This window comes from Phaseolus vulgaris, chromosome 9 (assembly GCF_051622355.1).
Source record: "Phaseolus vulgaris cultivar YP4 chromosome 9, ASM5162235v1, whole genome shotgun sequence".
Taxonomy (NCBI): Eukaryota; Viridiplantae; Streptophyta; class Magnoliopsida; order Fabales; family Fabaceae; genus Phaseolus; species Phaseolus vulgaris.
In genome coordinates this window covers 22,569,675-22,589,664 of record NC_143506.1, presented here as the reverse complement: position 1 = coordinate 22,589,664, position 19,990 = coordinate 22,569,675, and the positions used below count along the sequence as shown (strand labels likewise).

The 19,990-nt window shown below is 31.2% G+C and overlaps 3 protein-coding genes across 6 annotated transcripts; 1 reads left to right on the top strand and 2 right to left on the bottom strand.

Moving 5' to 3' along the window:
• Window positions 1–107: 107 nt before the first annotated feature.
• On the top strand, window positions 108–3,102 carry LOC137820124 (uncharacterized). Its single transcript, XM_068623960.1, has 5 exons — window positions 108–461; window positions 604–662; window positions 912–1,076; window positions 1,271–1,372; window positions 2,765–3,102. Exons 1-5 carry the CDS (start codon window positions 317–319, stop codon window positions 2,897–2,899), a joined length of 606 nt encoding a protein of 201 aa, XP_068480061.1. The 5' UTR covers window positions 108–316; the 3' UTR covers window positions 2,900–3,102.
• A 107-nt stretch (window positions 3,103–3,209) lies between these two features.
• On the bottom strand, window positions 3,210–9,985 carry LOC137820123 (hydroxyproline O-galactosyltransferase HPGT1). Of its 4 annotated transcripts, none has more exons than XR_016515382.1 (13): window positions 9,874–9,968; window positions 9,641–9,803; window positions 9,503–9,566; window positions 9,074–9,123; window positions 8,733–8,926; window positions 7,575–7,631; window positions 7,408–7,480; window positions 6,701–6,824; window positions 4,918–5,005; window positions 4,776–4,826; window positions 4,012–4,083; window positions 3,823–3,935; window positions 3,210–3,694 (listed from the first exon to the last, which is right to left on the bottom strand). XR_016515382.1 is itself a non-coding variant. In XM_068623959.1 (13 exons), the coding sequence occupies exons 2-13, from the start codon at window positions 9,754–9,756 to the stop codon at window positions 3,672–3,674; spliced, it is 1,032 nt and encodes a 343-aa protein (XP_068480060.1). In that variant the 5' UTR covers window positions 9,757–9,803; window positions 9,874–9,985; the 3' UTR covers window positions 3,210–3,671. The 4 variants fall into 4 exon arrangements, 2 of the variants coding, with proteins under 2 accessions (XP_068480060.1, XP_090150965.1); XR_016515383.1 differs by having other exon boundaries at window positions 9,641–9,779; window positions 9,874–9,955; XM_068623959.1 differs by having other exon boundaries at window positions 7,568–7,631; window positions 9,874–9,985.
• Window positions 9,986–17,741: 7,756 nt separating this feature from the next.
• LOC137822048 (protein MKS1) lies at window positions 17,742–19,304 on the bottom strand. The gene has a single exon (XM_068626944.2). It carries the CDS (start codon window positions 18,937–18,939, stop codon window positions 18,106–18,108), a length of 834 nt encoding a protein of 277 aa, XP_068483045.1. The 5' UTR covers window positions 18,940–19,304; the 3' UTR covers window positions 17,742–18,105.
• Between the last annotated feature and the right edge of the window lie 686 nt (window positions 19,305–19,990).

Genomic DNA, 19,990 nt, shown 5'->3' with positions numbered 1-19,990 from the left:
ACCCTTAGTTTGTTGAATTTTTAAATTGAGTGACTTGATATTATAAAAATTAAACATATTAAAAATAATTAAATAAAAAATAAAACTAAAATCATTGAACTTTATTTGGGTGTTAACATGTCTATCTAATGGTTAACTGAACAAATTTAGCCATCAACAATTTTCCATTTTAGAACTCAATCCAACTTTGATTGGTCAATTTCTTTTGCTGATAGTTAGTCAAAATTCAAATAATTATTTGACTAAACATTTTGTTTGATCACTCAAAGAAATCAAAAACATAAAAGGCGAAGTTGGAATCCTAATCCCAATTGGTATGGTTCACGCTTATTCGATGGACTACGATTTCAGAAGCAGGTCGGGCCCACAAGTTCCGATGTACCGTCCGCCACCGTCACCGATGTACCGTCCGCCACCGCCACCGTCATCGTCACCGTATCAGCAGAATCCCACTCCTTCATGTAACCCTCTCTCTCTGTTAAGGGTTTAAGTTTTCGTTTGTTTTCTATTCTTTCTTGAAATTCGGGGAAATGAAAGAAAATTTGGTTCAGATGCGTTTTCACGGCGGTGAAGTTGAATTTTCCTATTGAATTGAATGTTCAGCAGGATTAGGATTTGGCGTTAGGGTTGCTATAAAGCCAGAATATAGGATCACACCGCCGGTAAGATTTGCCTTGCTCGTATTTTGTGAATTGAGGGAAATTTTAAAGAACTCTACGTTTTAATGCTTGTGAGAAATGATTTATAAGTTGAACGGATACGATTACCTGGTGAAGTCCATTTTGGATGTTGGTGAACCAGGGCGAATTTTGCGTAAAATTCACTCTGAGGCTGTTCTTCCCCATGCATAATTGACTTGGTCTGTTTCAATAGTTGAATATGATCTTTTAATTGTTTTGACAATTTTGCAGCCTCATTTATCATCTCATGCGGGAGATAATTCAAGGAGCAACTTCCAATTTGATTTTGAATTAGAGAGAAAAATTTTAGCTGAAGCGGATAAGGATAACCCAAATTGGAGCAAATTTGGATCAGAAAATATCCCGACTAGAGTTTCTGATTCGTCAACAGCAAAGGTTTGTTCTTGATTTAGAGGAATAAGTTACAAGTTATGGGGTTTAATGAATTTTTTTCCCTGTATTTATTATGCAGAGGTGATAGATTATATTTGTTAATTTGTAATTAATTTGGAGCACTTTTTTCTGTATATATATAAATCATTTACTGTTTCCAAGTTGCAATTCTCAGTGTAAAATGAAACTTTTTTTAGGTTACTGCTTTGGATTCCATTGTGAGCAAATTTATAGCTATGGGGCTCAGCCAAGAAGCTGTTCCAATTGCAGTTGAAAATTATGGTGATAACCCAACCAAAGTAAGTTATGATCACTGAAACTCATTATTGACGTGATATTTCAGATACTAACATTACTGAAAAGTATGATTATGATTCTGAAAATAATGTCATACATCTCTCTCTTTGTAATGCAAATGGTTCTTCCCTTCATACTAGATTTTCTCTCCAGATTATTTCTGTGAATTTGCTTTTAGTCATGGAGTTGATTGCTTTTCCTAGAATGATAAAGTGATCTGTTTAATAGTTAGTTAGCTAAACAATGTGTACAACTTTGGATGTCTTGCTTGATTGATTATCTTCTTCTTACCACGTCTCTCAGTCTGGGCAAGGAGAGTAGCATTGGTATTCTGTGAGTCTACTAGTTCCTTTTATTTACAAACCTCAATGATCATCAAGGAGAGTTGCTTTGGTATTCTTACATGTTATGCTTTAAGCCTAAATGGAAGAGTTTTGACCTAAGTTTCTATTCAAGTCATAGTTTTCAGAAGCTAGACCGAACTAGCTAGTTTGACCAGTGAACTGGTCTGGTGACGGGTTTGTTAAACGAAAAAACCCAGCTAATTTCAAAACTGGTGACAACTGCTAAAGAACTGGTGTAGAAAATCAGTTTGAACCGGTATTTCAAAATTTAAATTTTTAACTTTTTTTTTTATATTTTGAATTTAATCTGAAATATTGAGGTAAATAAAAACATAGTTATGCATTATTGTCATTATTAATTTTTTTTATCTTATAGAATATACAATTTAGCCTTTTATATTAATTTGCAATTTTTTATATCATGAGTTTTATAGTTTTATACTATTTCTTCACTTAAAATATTAAATAAATCTAAAATAAACTTTATTTCTACCAGTTTGATTGAGGTTCAACATAAATTGTGAACCAGTCCTCCTCATTAGTTTGATTGTAGATCTAGTTTTTAAAACATTGATTAAAGTTGACTAGTTGTCGACTTCTTGTTTGGATTCTGTTAAAAGCTTTTCCAGCTCATTTGAGTCTGCTTCCAAATCGTATATAACTATTGACCTACCTTATAAAGGCCTTTTTTAGCATTAGAGAATTTCAGGAGCATTCCAAGCTTGGATCTTATTTCTAAGCTTTTTGCTTTGTCATTCTTAGGATGATGGCCAGGACTAAACCTGTCTTGAAGGGGTGTATGTAAATTACATCACATGGTTGTTTGTATTGTTGGTACTGACCACATTAGATTCAAGTTTATGGTTTTCAAAGTAGTCATTACATTGTATTTTCTGTTGGTTGAATACCATCTGATGGTTTGATGTTTTTCTTATTTAAATTATTGCTAAAATTATTTTATTTACGTTGCCAGCTGCCACAGTAGCACCCAGAAGATCTGAGTCTTTACTGATTACTTCATTTTTCTGACTTGATGTATTTCATTTGAAGGTTCAAGAATTTGTCAAAGGCTACACACTTCTACGTGAAATGGGATTTTCATCAAATAGCGTTGCTGAAGCTCTGGTTCTGAATGACAACCGTACGGACGGGGCACTAGCACATTTCCTTAATGGTTCCTCGTGAGACTGCTTGGGGCTATCATTTACTGACTGAGGAATATGTTAGTTCCTTTATAGAGTGATAAATAATGGTCAAACATGGGCAATCTGTTATTGTCAGATTGCCCTTAGTTTTTACATACATGTATGTTGGTGAGATGTGGAATTCGTTTTTGGTTTGAAAGGATTGGTAATCTTCGAGATAACAAATAGATCCGATTTTTGCCCCGTGTTGTGTTTTTCTTTTGATGTCAAATGATGAATTCACGTTATTCTATTGCGAATCTTAAGATTCTAATGATAAATAGTCAACTTATATGAATAAAACATAATCATGACTCAAAATTCACTGCCTATTCATATACAAAAACAAAGTTCTCTTAACTGCAAATATTATGAGCCACCATGTCATTCCTATAAATACTTCCACTAGTACATTTTTGGAAGTTCTTTAACTAATTGGAGTCCTCTTCCACGAAAAGAAGGAATCCAAGAATAAACCAATAAGCCAGCCCGTGCAGAAAAAAAAAAAACCCAAGGTGAGAGAAGCTGAAGTTTTATTCGCTGTTCGATGTTGCATGCCTCTATTAATAACTGCAAGTAAACCTTCAACTACTCAACTAGCCAACTGTGTTCATAAGATGAAACCGTGTTTGTTCGATGGACATCGAACAACTTTTCCAAAGACATCTCTACGAACCACTCCGCTTCCAATAGAAATTAAAAAAATCTTAGGAAGCAAACCTTGTAACATGACTCCTATGTATTACGTTTGTGGTCTTTTCAATGGAATGAACTCAAACACCAGCACAGATTGCTCCTGAAAAACATAATCATGTATACTCTAAAATTTGACGACGTCAACCATTATGGGGTAAGTAAATTTTCTATTGTATACTTTGAACTAGCACACATGCACATGTAATACACATGGATAGAGAGGGAGACCTGTTGACCAAGATGAACAACAAAACTTTGCCTCATCAACATGCTTCACATCAAGCCCAATAAACCAGGATCCAGCGCTCACATCATCGTGGGCATATGTACGAAGAATAGATCTGTCAAGTCAACAGATTCAAGATTAATGCATAAACGGCAACTAACAGTATATGTGCAGCTAGGAGCATATCTGACCTGTTTATTGATATAAATTTAGCCAAAGCTCGTGATATAACATACATCTCTCCTGATGCATGGCGAAAGTATCTGTTGAGCAGGAGATTTGATCATCATTCCAAGAGGAGATAGATGACATGAAGAAAAATATTTATTATGGTTAGGTCACCTCAATGCACTTAGAGTTGTGCACCAAAACACTAAATACATGAAATATTCAACTCACATGATAGGGATACAGAAATTTTTCATGGACTTTACATTTTGGTACTATATAATGTATAATCATGTCTGTAGATTATTTTTTTTACTAGGAATTGTATGCGCAGAAAACATTTTATTCATATAAAAGTCAATAGATTTATAGAACATGAGTAAAACAGAAAAACTATCAATTAATAAACTTACTAAAATAGAGTCTAGAAAATAAGATAAAAGCAAATTTATCCTATCAGTCAATATGACTTTTATTTAAAATAAAACAACATAAAAATCTAACATTTTGTTTGTTAATTAGTTCCAACAGTTATATATTCAACAATGTAATGGGCTTCTCCCAAAAATATTGCTTTATGAACCAAAAGTAAAAAATGTATTTGCAGTTTTACATATGGGATCGACAAACTCAGTTCGTGAAAAAAAACTGTTCCACCAAAGATACACTTTCAGCTATTAAAAACTGGAAAATACTGCATAATTCATGACTAATTTATGCAAGTTTGACATACAGTAAACTTAATGCAGTTGTTCAGTCATATGAAATAACTAGTTGTTTGGCTTACGATTTTTTGTCACCAAATTTCCACCATTCTGGTTCATACCATTTATGGTTCCTGTCATATTTCAAGATACCAGTATGAGAATCATAAAATATATTCCCTATAAAGCACATAAAATAAAACATTTTAAGCAAAAGGGGCTCACAGCTCAGAGAAAACTTCGCCTGATTTCATGCATCCCATGTAAACACGTGGTTTGTCCAAGTGAGTAGCAAGTGTAGCCCCCAAGGCATCTGTACAAGGACAAACCAAGTGGTAAGACATATGTACATCTAAAAATGGGTAACAAGTTCTCTGGAATTCTATTAAATAGGGTGGGGAGCAAGCACACAATAAAATGTTATCATACAATCATAAAAGGAACAATTTATATAATTTTCTTCTTCTTTGTTTTCTTTAATATATTTCCTTTATTCTTGTTGCTGCTTTATATATTTAGAACTTGGTAAAAGGTTGTAGTCTAATAATACAATCTTGTATAATAGATGTCTAATAAGATGAAACTTGGAAGATTACTCCACAAGAACCTCAGTTGCTATCAAGATAAATATTTTCTTCCTCCTATATGTATCTAATAGGTTGTGGTTTCCGTCAGAATCATGCAACCGTCTACCATGAGAATGTTTGAATTAAGCTAATAATATTATGTAACATGAAACTTTATTGTTTTAAAATGTACGAAGTTCTTGGTATGACAAGGCATGAAGTTCTTGACATATATAAAAGAAGGAATGCACATTTTGTATTGGCAGGTTAAGAAAAACAGAAAGAACAGATCACTACTACATAGGACAACAACCTTCCGCCGAAAGATTGATAATTTTTCCAAATAAGACTATCAAAACTGTTTTAAGATGAACTTATAAAGATGACAGAAAATAGCCATACCTACCATATTATATAGCCATCATATAAAATTTTCTTAACATACAACTGCAATAATGCCTATGCAATCTGCAACTTCATATAAGCACGAAAATCTCGAGGCTAAAATAGTGATTCTATGATGTAACTTTTACCCAGAAGCTATTATTTCTCACTTCCAAGAAAAAAAGTAATAAAGCCTTTCAAAATGAAAAACCATAAAAGTCATATTTGTCATACGTATTTAAACACATTTATTTAATTAAAAATATGGTTTTTTTGTTAAAAAAAGTTGTAAACAAACGAGTCCTTAGTATGCTTATAGACCAAGCGCATGGCAGATTACTAGCTACTACCACTACTTAGAGTAAACATGACATGACAACTCCTTATGAGGCTAGTGGCACTCCAAGTCCATCTCTTAAACAGGCAACAAAAAGATCGAACAACAATAGCCCAAGCCACAAGTCCAATTCAAGATGCAGAGAAATTAAGCCATGAGGAATGTTGAGAGAAGAGACAGAGAAATGCCACGGAATGGTCAGAGAGAGGAGGAAGATGAAGATGAGGATAATGGTTGTATTGTAATTACAAAATGTATCACGGATAATTTTAAGAAGTTATAAATGTAGCTTTAAGAAAAAAAAGTGATACTTTAGTGGCTTTTCCCTTTTTCCTAAAACCCCATCCAAACACTCCTCGAGTTCATAAGCACCATTTTAATGATAAAATAGCACTTTCACTTACAGGAAAAGCCCATCCATATGATGACACCCAGAAATTTGAGGTCATAAGATCATATACTCCTATCTGTAAAAACGGAGTTCTATAATGCATGGGAGGATTTATCAGAGGAGTTCAATTACGAGAAAAAAGGGACATACATATTAAACAACCAATGAAATTGTTGGATCAGAAATATGACCAAATTATAGTATATAAGTGAGTGACAAACTCACCTTGCAAGTTCGTTTTGTAAAGTTGATCTATGCCTAAATTTACTTTCTAAGAGAAATATTACATTATTAACAATAATCACCTTATCCAGTCAAAGGAAAACTAACCAATATTTACGTAAATATCATCATTGACTTTAGCATAAAACTCAGCATCCCATTTGTCTGCAGCATGAGCAAAGAACAATTTAGCCTTCTTCGGTAATGCATCATTTGTTTCCACATGATTATCCTGTCAGCATAAGTTTTGGAGGTGAGCTAACTACCTTATGCTCTTGAACCTTATTCTCCACTCGAAAGAAGTCACAACATACATTACGAGCACCAAGTTAAGCAACCGCAAATGTATTACTTTTTAATCCCACATCTGCTTACTTATCTAAACTGTAAAAAATTATTGTAGCATGCATATAATGATGTCGTCTCAATGCAAAATTGATGCCAACTCAAACATAGTTTCATTTAGAAGAAAAAAATGTGATTTTAACCATTGGAAATGGAAGAATCAAATAACAAAATGCTCAGTGAAATAACTAGGATAAAAAGACAAGCTATTGAAACAGATTTTTCCTGACTGGCACCAGTTGTGCTGGTCTAACTTGACTGGCACAACTGGTGACAATTTGTTTGCATAAGAATTCTAAGTGGTGAAGTTTCCACGGTTCTAACTTTTAGCAACTAGGTAGATTCAACTTTTGCATGTGGAAGACACTATTGAAATGTAATCTAAAAATTATACTCAGTAAATTTGCAGTTGAAAATAAAAAGTTTCAAAGCACATGAAGAGATAAAATCCTTAAATTAATTGAACATACGAGAATTATGAAGTCATTAGTCAGCCTATTCTCACGAGCAATGTCTGCATCCAGATTGTCTCCACGATTTTCACTGCAAAAGTATATGTAACATATAAGAAATGTTCCAATTGCCCCCACACTCCCCAACCCATACAAGTCTAAAAATAGGAATTTGAACCTTCTACCAATAACAAATCGCACAATGATGCCCTTTCCATCTTCAATTTTCTTCAAAGATGACCCTATAAAGATAGTGCTTTAAAAACAATCACATCTAAATGATAATCTTAGTGCAGGAAGCTGTAAACAAACATCCAATAAAGATACATTTGAAAACAAATTTTCATGATTTCTGAAAATAACTCCGTTCAGAATCAATGAAATAAATCAATACATGAGATATACTAAAAAACAGAGTTCCATTATAGAGTTTTCTTATGATTCATGATCAATAACAGATATTAAAGGAATTAAAATACATCAATAAGAGGATACTGAGTATTCTTTCAAGTGTGGAAATGATGAGAGGAGCAAAGGGAAATGGATTTCTTAGCAAACAGATATTATGTTGAAACTCATCATCAACATGCAGTAATAGTGATTTAAAGCCACAAATTTATGTTTTTGACATAGTTTTCAGAATCTTAAGATTCACTTCGAATCTTATGATTGGATGCACTTTGGCTATCTACCCATTCATATTCCAAGATGAATCTTAAATGCATTTATATGTTAAGACACATGAATGAATCTATTAAATTCGTAGAACTAATTCAATTCAACAATTCATATGATTTTAACTTTTCACCAATTCTCATGAAAAAATAAATTAAAGAGACATGTGAGCTTAAATTTTAAAATGAAAAGGAATTTGGAAGAACACTAGTGAACATGTCCTATTTGATTATTTCACCTTTGTTACTCACCCATTCAATGCATATACACTATCTAGCTGTTTAATTGTTTCATTCCATTCTCCTAAAATAAAGATTTCACAAACTTTAGATAAACTAATAATTTTGTTTTATATGACTTCTTATGTTATTTTATCTATTTCTAATTTTAATGGTTTATATTGAAAACTATATATCATCTATATGATATATTCTAAGTATTTTTTCCTTTACAATTGAATCTTATGGTTCAATACAAAATTACGATTCAGGATTCATGATTAGCTCGGCAATACGTGACTTGAATCTCGATCCCATAACCTTAGTTCAGGCTTCATATAAATTCTTTACATCGTCTTTCATATTTACTGTTATTCATTCATTCGAAAACAGGCAAATATATACTCAAGACATCTGGCTCTGAGGAAGAGAAGCAAAGAATATAAATACCACTTCCCATCCACGCCTTGCGGATTGCATCTCTATTCTTCTGCCGACCAAACTTTGTCAGTATACCTATCACAACCAACGGCCTTCTCCTAGAGTAAGTTCCATTAATCTCTATCAAGGGTTTCGAAACAAAACCCTCTTGTCTAGCCGCAGCAAGTTCCGTCTCAAGGGCATCAAGCTTCTTATGTTGTTCCCTACAACCATATAATTCAACGGTACCAGTCACAAAAGAAATGAGCAAGCTTTGAAAGTCCAAAGGAGATAAGCAATAAAATCCAATAGCAATCAATAAAAAACCCTGGTAATTTTTTAAGCAACAGGTTCAAGTACACTTAACTCACCTGCAGGCTATGATCTTCAATGTATCATCCACAGATATAGCAGATTGTCCCTAGAATGAAAACTTCGAGGTTAAGTTAGCCAGAACAAGAAGTAGAAACAAGTGTCCATCTCCTAATGCATCGAATTTATAATATAGTATCACGCAGTTGATCTACGACACATGGTGAATCCTAATTCCTTAATAATAACTAAAATACACACGCGATCAACCAGTTCTCGAATTCATAAAATCAACAGTGTCAGATCAAATTGAAACACATTAATTGAATCAGCAATCGCGAAAATTAAAATCCGGTGCAATAGGTCGCGATTCGTCCGTACGGAAATCGCGATAAGGACGTAATTAAAATTGCAGCGAAAGAATTTAGAGGATTACAGATCAGTGAAAAATAGTGTCTGTGAGGAGTGAGTAGCAGTAACTAACAGACCTGGCCAGTGATCCTGTCGAGCTCTTTGATGAGGTAAACGCGATTCTCTGCATCCTGCCAAAGCCTGAAGAGGAAAATTGAGCAAAATGAAATTAAGCGCAACGGCAACGGAAGGAAAAGGAAAAGAAAGAGAAGAACCTTCCAACGACGTAGATAGAAGCGAAAGTGGCGAACATGGAGATGAGGAGTGCGGGAATGCGGGATCGATTGTTACCCATACTTGAGAGTCTGTGATTCGATCCCCTGCTCTGCATTTTGAATTCAATTCAATGCAAACCTATGAACGATAACGGTGTTATATCTGCAGATGCAGAGAGAATTGGATTATAATTCAGAATTAGTCAGATGCAAAGAAAAGGAAGAGAAGACACCTTGGTGGTGTGGTAGGTACTTGTTGCTGGTCAACAAAGTCACCACTCATTCAGTCCTTTGCCTTCCCTTGTTATTCCTTCCATAACAAAACAATGTTATCCAAATAAATATTTTATTCAACTACTATAATTTATTATAAATAATTTACAATAAATGTTTTTTAAATCATTTTTTCATTAAAGTTAATAATTTTGTTTATAACCTTTTTAATGAAGTTATCTAAAAGGATTCTCCACTTTATATTAAAAAAATTAATCAAACTATATCGATACAAGTTTTACATAGAGAAAGATAACTTACATCTACAAGATTGTTCTCATCCGCATCATCTTTATGGTAGATAGATTATTTCACTCATTGATTTTTGTTCTTTGTGCAAAGCCCTAGGTATGTGCAAATTCAATTTCGGTGTCTCTTCTTTCAAAACAAAGATATATTTCTCAAGCACACGAGAAAAAATTGAAATTCTAACGTTGAGTTAAAAATCAAAATGAGTAGAGACGAAAGAGGAAGAATTCGAAAAGTTCAAAGTTATAATACACAACTACTTAAGCAAACGCCTTCAATGTAGAAGGGCACTTTTGGAATTACAATAATTATGGAGGTGCATGAAGAAAATGTCTGATTTTGAATTAAGCTAGTTACTTTATTGGTACGTAAAAAGATCAATTTCCACCTTCACTTCTATGCCTTCCATAAAAGAAGTGAAATTACAGTTTTACCCTCCATTTTCATTTACTCCATTGAGAACTTGACATTCAACCCCACCTTCAACACTTCTCACGTCCACGTCACCACCGCAACAACTTCAACACTTCTTACCTTTACCCTAAAAAAAAAAATTGTATTTTAAATTCTAGAATTTAAAATACAAATTTTATATTTCGAATTATACAATCCAAAATACAATTGTATTCCAAAATATAGAATCCAAAATACAAATTTTGTATTCTAAATTTTAAAATCTATAATACAAATTTTTGTATTCCAAATTTTACTATTTCAAATACAAAATTTTGAATTTCAAATTGTAAAATTCAAAATAGTCAATTTTGATATTTTAAAAAATATGGGGTACTAAAAAAGCTATGGAGGTGAAAAAAAATTTGCCCGTAAAGATAAAATTGAGTTACCTTTTTTTTTACATGAATTCTACTTAAAAAGTATGGAACCTTTTAAACCTGAAATTAAATTCGTTTGACATTAAACTGATATTAGAAATGTTATGAAAAACATATTAAAAAGTTTACAAGTTTATCGCCTCTTTAAAAATAACTTTAAAAAAAATATAACTTTTCTTATTCCTTGATTAGTTCAAAGAAAAATTCTAAAATGATAATTTGAAAACACTAAAAAATCTTTGTGTACCTTTTAATAAACGAAATAATGTTGTTTTTACACTAAACAATGGGCGGTTAAGATTTTCTTCTGGATTGTTTTAACTCTTATTTATGAGAATTTTAAAGAATGTTTAAATAAAGAAAAGTACATAAGCTCAAGGGTTGACTAATTATTTGGTAAGAAAGAAATAGGAAAAAAAGAATGGAGGAGTAAACAAAAATGAGAGATGAAAATTAAAAGTTGGATGTCAGCAAAGATGTAAAGTTCTTGTGTGATATCTAGCATGATTTTTTTTTTAAATATTGTCTTGCTCAATTAGGTAAGATTCAATAAAAAAACATTTCAAACATCTTGTGATAGTTTTACTTTTTATTGATTAAAAATTACTAGAGGGATACCCCAAGTGTTAGAGAGAGACAAGAGAGGACGAGAACTATACCCGAGTAATTGACTGTATTGGCTAGGTTATAGTGTTTGTACAATTTTTTTGTTAATTTGGTTAAAGTTTTTATCCATGTAAAAGCAAGTTTTACTCAAGTAGGAAGGTTTTTTATTTTTTAAAAATATGGCACAGTATTGTTAAATTATAAGTATAGTGTATTAATTTTTTTTAAATGTTCAGCAAAATATTAGAGAAAAATTGTATTAGTAATTATATTATTATCTTACAAATTTATATATATATATATATATATATATATATAAAATAAAACTAGAAATTTCTTTGATGGCCTTGATAGATAATTTAACACAAAATCTAACGAAGAAATATTGGAGAGGTTCATGAGATGCATTTAGAAATAATTTATAATAATATATTAGCTTATTAGTAACTTTGTAATTAATTTATATTTCTAGATATTTTGCATCTTCTAATTTTTTTTATATATAATACCATTACAAAGATTTCAAGAAAAAAATGTTTTAATAAATATTAATATAATCCTAGAAATTTATTTGATTAACAGAGATTTTTTAACCTTCGTTAAGTTTCATAGGTTATTCTAAACTCTCAACAAAATAACAGAGGTTTTTTTAACCTTTGTTAAATTTCAAAGGTTTATTTTAAAACCTCAGCAAAGTAATGGAGATTCTTAGAACTTTCGTTAAATTTCAAAGGTTTATTTTAAAATCTCAGCAAAATAACGGAGATTTTTTTAACCTTCGTTAAATTCTAAATGTTTATTTTAAAATCTCAGCAAAAATAAAATAGCTTTTTTTAATATTCGTTAAATTTCAAAAGTTTATTCTAAAATCTCAGCAAAATAACGAAGGATTTTTTAACTTTCCGTCAGTTCCAAAGCTTTATTCTACAATATCAGCAAATTAACGGAAGTTTTTTTAACATTTATTAAGTTTTAAAAGTTTATTCTAAAATCTCAACAAACTAATAGAGGTTTTTTTAACCTTCGTTAAATTCCAAAAATTTATTGTAGAACCTCAATAAATAAATATAATTAAATCTATTTATAAATAAATAATTAAAAAATATATAGTTTTGATATATTTTATAACTAAATTCTCTAAAATTTTGAAAGTGTAACTTTACATTACAAATGAATTTTCTAAGTTTTAAAATTTATTTTAAAAACTCAGCAAAATAACATTGGATAATAAGTATTTCAACAACTAATCTTAGATAATAAGTATTTCAACAGTATTTGTATATTTCTTATGATTGATGGTAGTTGGTTTATATAATTCTTTTTTTTTTCGTTACATTTAAGAAACCTGACTTATTTCTTTTAGCTTTTGATGTACGTATATTTTATGTGTAATTTTCATTTCAGTTATAATTGTTAACATTTAATTCTTATAATTTTAAATTAAGATCTTTATTTTAAGATGTATCTAATAATTAATTCATTATGAAAGTGAGAAGTAATAAAGTTAATTTCTCCTCGCAATATGTTCTTGGGATCTTTAGCCAAGAGCACACATGCTTTGAAGCTCACATCTATCAGATAATGCAATTATTTAGGATATATAAAACAGTGATAAACACCAGTTGTTGTTGAGCTATGTAGCAGTGGCTTGTGACCCAAGTTGGGCTGTAAGGTGATGGAAGAAACAATATTGGAGTAAGAAGAAGATAATGTCTTATTTAGTGTTTTTTCTCCTTAGATATAATAAGTATGGTTGAATTGTGATTCTTTGTTAGGACTGTCGTTGACGGTCATTGAGCCTATGCTGGAGAGCAGTATGTCTACGGTGGAAGAGAGAAGTCAGGATGATTGTTAGATATGGTGGAAAATGTGGTTGAATGTTATTTCAAACAACAAGTCATCTTACAGAAATTTTGAAATTCATGATATTTTACATAGCTATTTAAACCCATCGTATTAAACGAATGTTTTGAAACCCATGATATTTTATGGATTTAAAACCATGGTATTTTACGGAAGTTCTTAAATCCATGATATTTAACATGGATTTTGAAAGACTTTTCCTGAGATTTAAATAAACTCGAGAACACATTCTCCCGGAATGGTTTAGCGAGATAAATTACAACTCTGGATAAATGACTTAATAGAGATTTTAACCCTAAATAATGTAAAAATAAATTCTTATTAAAACCATTTTTTCTTTTCTTGTTTAAAAAGTTAAATTAATAAAATAGGCAGAGTTATTGTTGAACATATTATTTCACTAAATTTAATTAATATTTAGTATCATTTGAATATGTTCCAATTGTTGAAAGTTACTCACATGAGAACACCCATTAAAATAAATGATAATAGTAAACATCGTAGATTGTTATATTTACTTTTAAATAGCATTATCTTTTCAACAACCTTGTAATAACTAACTTTTTATTTAGATGAGCTATACATTATTGCACATGTTAAATTATAGTTTATCACGTAATTAAATAAAAAAATAGAGTTTAATTTATATCATCAACTGATAATTAATTAAAAAAGCTCAGAAATACAATTTAAATTATTATTATAAAGATCAATAGTTTACTATAGATAATAATTTATGTTTGAACTAAAGTCTAAGTATATTTAAATTAAATTATAAAAATTATTATATATATATATATATATATATATATATATATATATAAAAGTTCTGGAACTCACACTGATCCAGCCGGTTTCTAACTGATGCCAACCAAAATCCCACATTTGTATTCAACTTTTCCTCTTTCAAGCACTAGTCATTATAATAATATCCATTTCATCTTTGATTACTAGGGTTTATTTACTTACTAATTAATATAACATGTTTTTTTATCTCTAACTGCTCCCATATCTTGCTGTCAAATATTATAAAATACACAGATATCAACAAATTTTGGTTGAGTTTTGTGTTAAACTTTTGACTTTGCGGTTCCAAATACAGATAGTGCATGAATCTGCGTCTCGTATGGGAGAAGGAACGTATGCGACATGTTTTTTTTCTGCTTGAAAGTGTTCCTCTATTTTGCATTTCTAGAAGTCGAGTACGAAAAATACTTCCATTTTTTCCATTGTTAACTCTGATTGTAAAAACCAGTCCAGTGTGGGTGTGAAAGTGAAACTAACATACTCTTTGAAAATTAACTACTCTAAAGGTTGGAGTTGTTGATATTTCAACACCATATTTGGAGAGAGTTATAGCCAGAATTAGAACAGTTCAACTTCAATAGCTGATCAAGAATTTTATGCATATTCATGTTAAAGGATGAATATAATTAAAGCTTCATTTTAATTTCTATATATAAGCCTATATAATTGATTAAAGGGATCGTGTGTTAAAAAAGTAAAGCATACATAGTCTCAGGGATCTGTAACAACTCTGTGTAACAGTTTAAGGGGCTCCCCCTATCTATTCTATGCATGAAATGCATGAGGATTAATATAGCAACGTTCTTGTTTTCTTATCTAAGTTAGATATTTCTTTCCTTTTCATTTTCATCTTCAATATTCTTTTATTTGTTAATTGATAATTTCTATGTTTGTTTAAAAGAGAAGAGAATGAAAGTTACGAGGACGTTTCCTATTTAGTGCATAATAAGAGGTATGAAAAATATGTATTACCTAATATATATTTTTAAAAACAATGTAAAGTGAGATGTAAAAGTATTATGATAGGGCAATTTAACTAAAATTATAAATTACTTTCTTCCTGTTCGATTTAAGTTGGAAGAGACTTTCCCTTTTTATTTCTTTAAAATTTTGAGCCAATAATAAAGTAAATATTTTTTGTATTAAACAAGTTATCATTGTTGGTTATAGGGATTGACATTATCAGCTGATGCTTGTTGGGAACATTTGCATCACATAGGCAAAGGTGTGGTGCTGGAACTGGAATATGTAGGGAAAACCAAAAAGAGGCTAAATTAATTTGACTCTAGGTGTGTTTTGTATTTTTGTTTGTATATGGGTGAAACACCAAACATGCATGTGTTTCCTGTTTGTATTATTCTTTTTAATCGATTAATTTTGTTTTAAAACTAAACATGGTGGACTACGCTTCAGAGTGAAATTTTGGAAATACGAAAGGGAGAACACCTTTTCTTTTAAATTAAAAGAGTTATTTAATGTTTATAAAAATCGGTAAGAGATTATAAGATGGTAAATTTATGTTCATCTACCATTTTTGTAATGCAAAGTCATTGCAAATAAAATAATAATAATAATAATAATGGAAACTCATTACATTAGAGATAATAATTAGAAATAAAAAAAAATTATTTTCTTTTCAATTTTTATGGTTAAATAAGTTTTAAGTGTTTTATAAATTTGAATATTTTTAATTAAATTTTTATTTATTTATTGGGTACTCAAAAAATGTATAGTTTTCAATTGAGTCTTTGTAATTTAAATTTTTCTGTTAGATGATATGACTATTTGTTCAATTATTTAGTTGTCTCCACGAGTTAAGAAAATGATATTTTGTTATTAATATAAAATAATATTATGATTAATATAAAACAACAAGTGTGTTTTATTGTGTTTAGTTAAAAAATGATAGATAATAAGGGATCGTCGTGTCATCTAGTGGTGATGAAAATAATCTTTAATTTATTTAAGTGATAACATAGAAGTTCTCAAACAACGTGTTTCCAATAAAACCAATAAAAATATTTATTATTTATATTAATTATAAGTTTTATATCAATTACAAAACCTCATATTTCATAATACGGGATGACAATACAAGTAAGTAAATAACATGACAAAATAATACGGAACTCAGTTAATGCAAGAATTAAACGACAGATACTTATTTAAAAAATATAATTTTTTTTAAGTAGTTAATAGATATTTTTGTAATAAAAATTCAATTAAAAATATCAAAAGGAACTTAACTAAGCTTATTTTTTATTATATGAAATAAAAGAAATTCAATGCCATTATTGATGACTTATTCTTATAATGACATTTACAATTAATCTGGTGTTCATTAAATTTGAGAGATCAATTCTTGGAAATGTTATTATAGTTTGGTCATTTAAAGATTTTTAGTAGGCTTATATGTAAGAATGTAACCTCTGGTATTCCGATTACTTTGTCATTACCTCATTATGTAATAATAAGATCTCTTTAGTTAAAAATATAGACAAAATTCAATAGTATTAATCACATTCACAAAACTTATCAATTATTTTCCTGTTGGAGATTTGAGATTGATAGTTCAAGCAACTATATATATATATATATATATATATATATATATATATATATATATATATGAGCACACACATATCACTAAAAGAATATTTCATATAGTAATTATTAACTGTTTATAAAGTTTGTTCCCATTAATATAACCTTTATTTTATAGGAGGTCAAGTGTTAATATAAACCTTGTTTTTTTCTAACTAACAGTAGCATATATAAGGAATCCTACTTTAAATATTGATGCGCCCATTAATGGAAGTTTTATCATAGACCTGCAGTATTATATAAGCATATATATACATATACACACTATTATAGTTCCATGTCTATTAAACAAAAGTTTTGACCGAGAAGGACAAATTTAATAATAACTACTTTCATACTAATCAAACGAGATAACACTCTAGTTCTTTAAGAATATATTTTTCTTTTCGAGATTTTAATTTTGGTTTACTTTGCGTTGAGTATTTCGAATTATTTAACCATATGATCTTGGACCTCAAAATGAGATTTATGAGTATAATCTTTTTAAAAGAAGTCATTATTCTAGAATTGGATCATACACTTAGAGATTAATTTTTTATACCTATTAAATGAGAATTAGTAGCGAAATTAAAAAGTAACAGACATGTATTTTTTTTTCTTGTTAGAGTTTAGTTTTAGTTTTTTGGAATTAACAGTGCAACACCTCTCCACTCACTGCTTTTTCAACCCCAATAATATTGCACAACACGTATTAATGACGCACCTAATTACGCCGGCCATTAATATTAACAACTGCATCAGAATATACAGAAATTAAATATAAGTTTTCTTAAAAAAAAGTATGGTAGATTGTCATTACCCCCAGAGAAAAACAGTAGATGCTTTCAAAGTTTCAATGATCAAAGGTTGCCAGATGAACATCCATGTGATTCTGATGATACAAAGAATAATGGTATTGAATATATTTAGTGCCGACATACATCAGCAAACTAAACTAAACGCAATGTACAGTACATGCCAAAGAATGATGTCAACGGCGTAGGTCATTAGAAATTGGAGCACAAACTGCTCAAAAGAACAAGAAAAGGAAAAAAGAAATCCAACAAAGAAGTTTCCAAATTGTTGCAGCTATGTAGTCACCGAAAGAGCAACAGAATTCAACTTTGCCCCCTCTTTTGGAACTACCCAATTAACTCGACAAACCAATCCCTATCCATCTCGGTTTGGATTTGATCCAGTCTTCTGTATCAGCGAGATTGAAGACTAAATTCAACAATAAGAAGTTCCTGACTAATCTAAGAAATAGTTGAACAGGTCTATAGAAGGAGTATGCGGTGAAACAAAGCTGAAGTTGGAAGAAGGGCTTGGCAAAACGAAGGCACCAGTACCCTCCGTAAAATTTCTTCCACTTTGAAACATGGGACTCAAATCGTGAAGGAAGCTAACCATGGATGGATCTGAAGACGGCGCAGAGAAAAAATTTGAAGGAATGGGAGAGAGTGAAGCCGGCCCCGGAGACAAAATCCCTTGAAACATGTTTTGTTGCGATCTCTCCACTACTCCATCACCCATAATCTCTATCCCTTCCACATCGCTTATGATATTCATATCCCCATGACCCATCACCGGTTTCTTCCCCATGGGCGATAAGGCCTTCTCCACGGTGGCGTAACGCGCCGCCGGTGACACCATTCCTCCGCCGCTGTTAAAAGGGTCGTTGTTAATGATGGTGGGAAGCGCTGCGGAGTTGGAGGAGGATGAGGAAGAGGAGCCAGTAAGGCGTTGAACGAGGTTCATGAAGTCATTTGGTGTGGTGTGGATGACCTTTGGGGAAACGGTGTAGATTATTATGGGTTGGCGCGGTGGGGGTTGGGGGTGTGAAGGTTGTGGTGCCAACGGTGGTTTCTTGATTTTATGAGAGTCTTTGCTTATTCTGAGCGGTGTGGGGCGTGGACCTTGGAGTTGAAGTTCTCTCCTGGGCGATCTTTCCGTGGGAATGTGTGAGAATTGATCCATGTTGGTGTGGTGAGAGGGGAAGGGTGGGAGTGGTGAGAATGTTATTGAGGAGTGGTGAAGCATAGCTGTGTTGTCATTTAATCTGGAGGATGGAATATAAGGGCACATATAAAGAGATCTGGTCAATGATGAAGAGGGATTATTTTAAGGAGAGATTACAAGTTTTTGGTAAAGTTTGGCTTCTTGTGAGGTAATTTTTAAGGGTTTTTCAGAGCTACGGCCGGTTTCGTGATGTTGTGGTTGTCTGAACGCGTCTGAGGCGAGTTGGAAAAGGTCTCTTCCTTCTTTCGCATGTCATTGTATGATGTGATGACGTGGGATGGACAAGTGTGTGTGAGAGAGTTCAGATGCAAGTGGATCAGTGTTGACAACTTGACAATGGCCCATTTACTGCTGTGTGTGGTTTGTATTTCGAATCATTCAATGAGAATTTAAGACTCTTCAGTGCATCATCGTTATGCACTGAATCTAACACCAAACCCATCCTTAAGCTATATTGCTTTCTTCTTTTGGCTACCTTTAGTCATGTGTTTTCAAAGCTTAATTTTAGGTTACTACATGTGTCATCTGTATTAATCAATACTGGGTAAATTTCTGAAAAAAATTGCATATAATGTCTTTTAAAAGTATGGTGACTTTTCAATAAATCGGAGCTTAGTTCACTTGACTCAAATGATTAAAAAACTTCTCAAGAATCTTGTAATACTACAATTAAAATACCTAAATTATAATTGCAGTGAAAAAGATAACTGTTATGAATACACTCTTTAACATTCTCTTTTTTATTTGTTAAATTTTAATATTTGATGAATCACCTAACTTATTTAATGACTCACTCTCCTGATTTTATAAAGTTTAACCAATTTAAAGTCTGTGTTATGAATTGGTAATCATATTTATACGTTTTTCTTCATCACTTTATTGGTTTCAGATTTATATGACCGTGTTTTTCTTCTTCTATGAGTTAGTTGGTGATGTAGAGAAGGTTACGAGGTTTAATTTGTGGATGACCTTGGTGTCATGGCTAGCTAGTTGAATGATATGTAGGTAGAAGAAGGAGTGAGTCTGATGGTGGGATCCACTTTTAATACCCTTTTACTTGTTCAGTCGATCGATTTCATCGCAACTTCTATTTGTAGTAATATATATTAAGAATGAT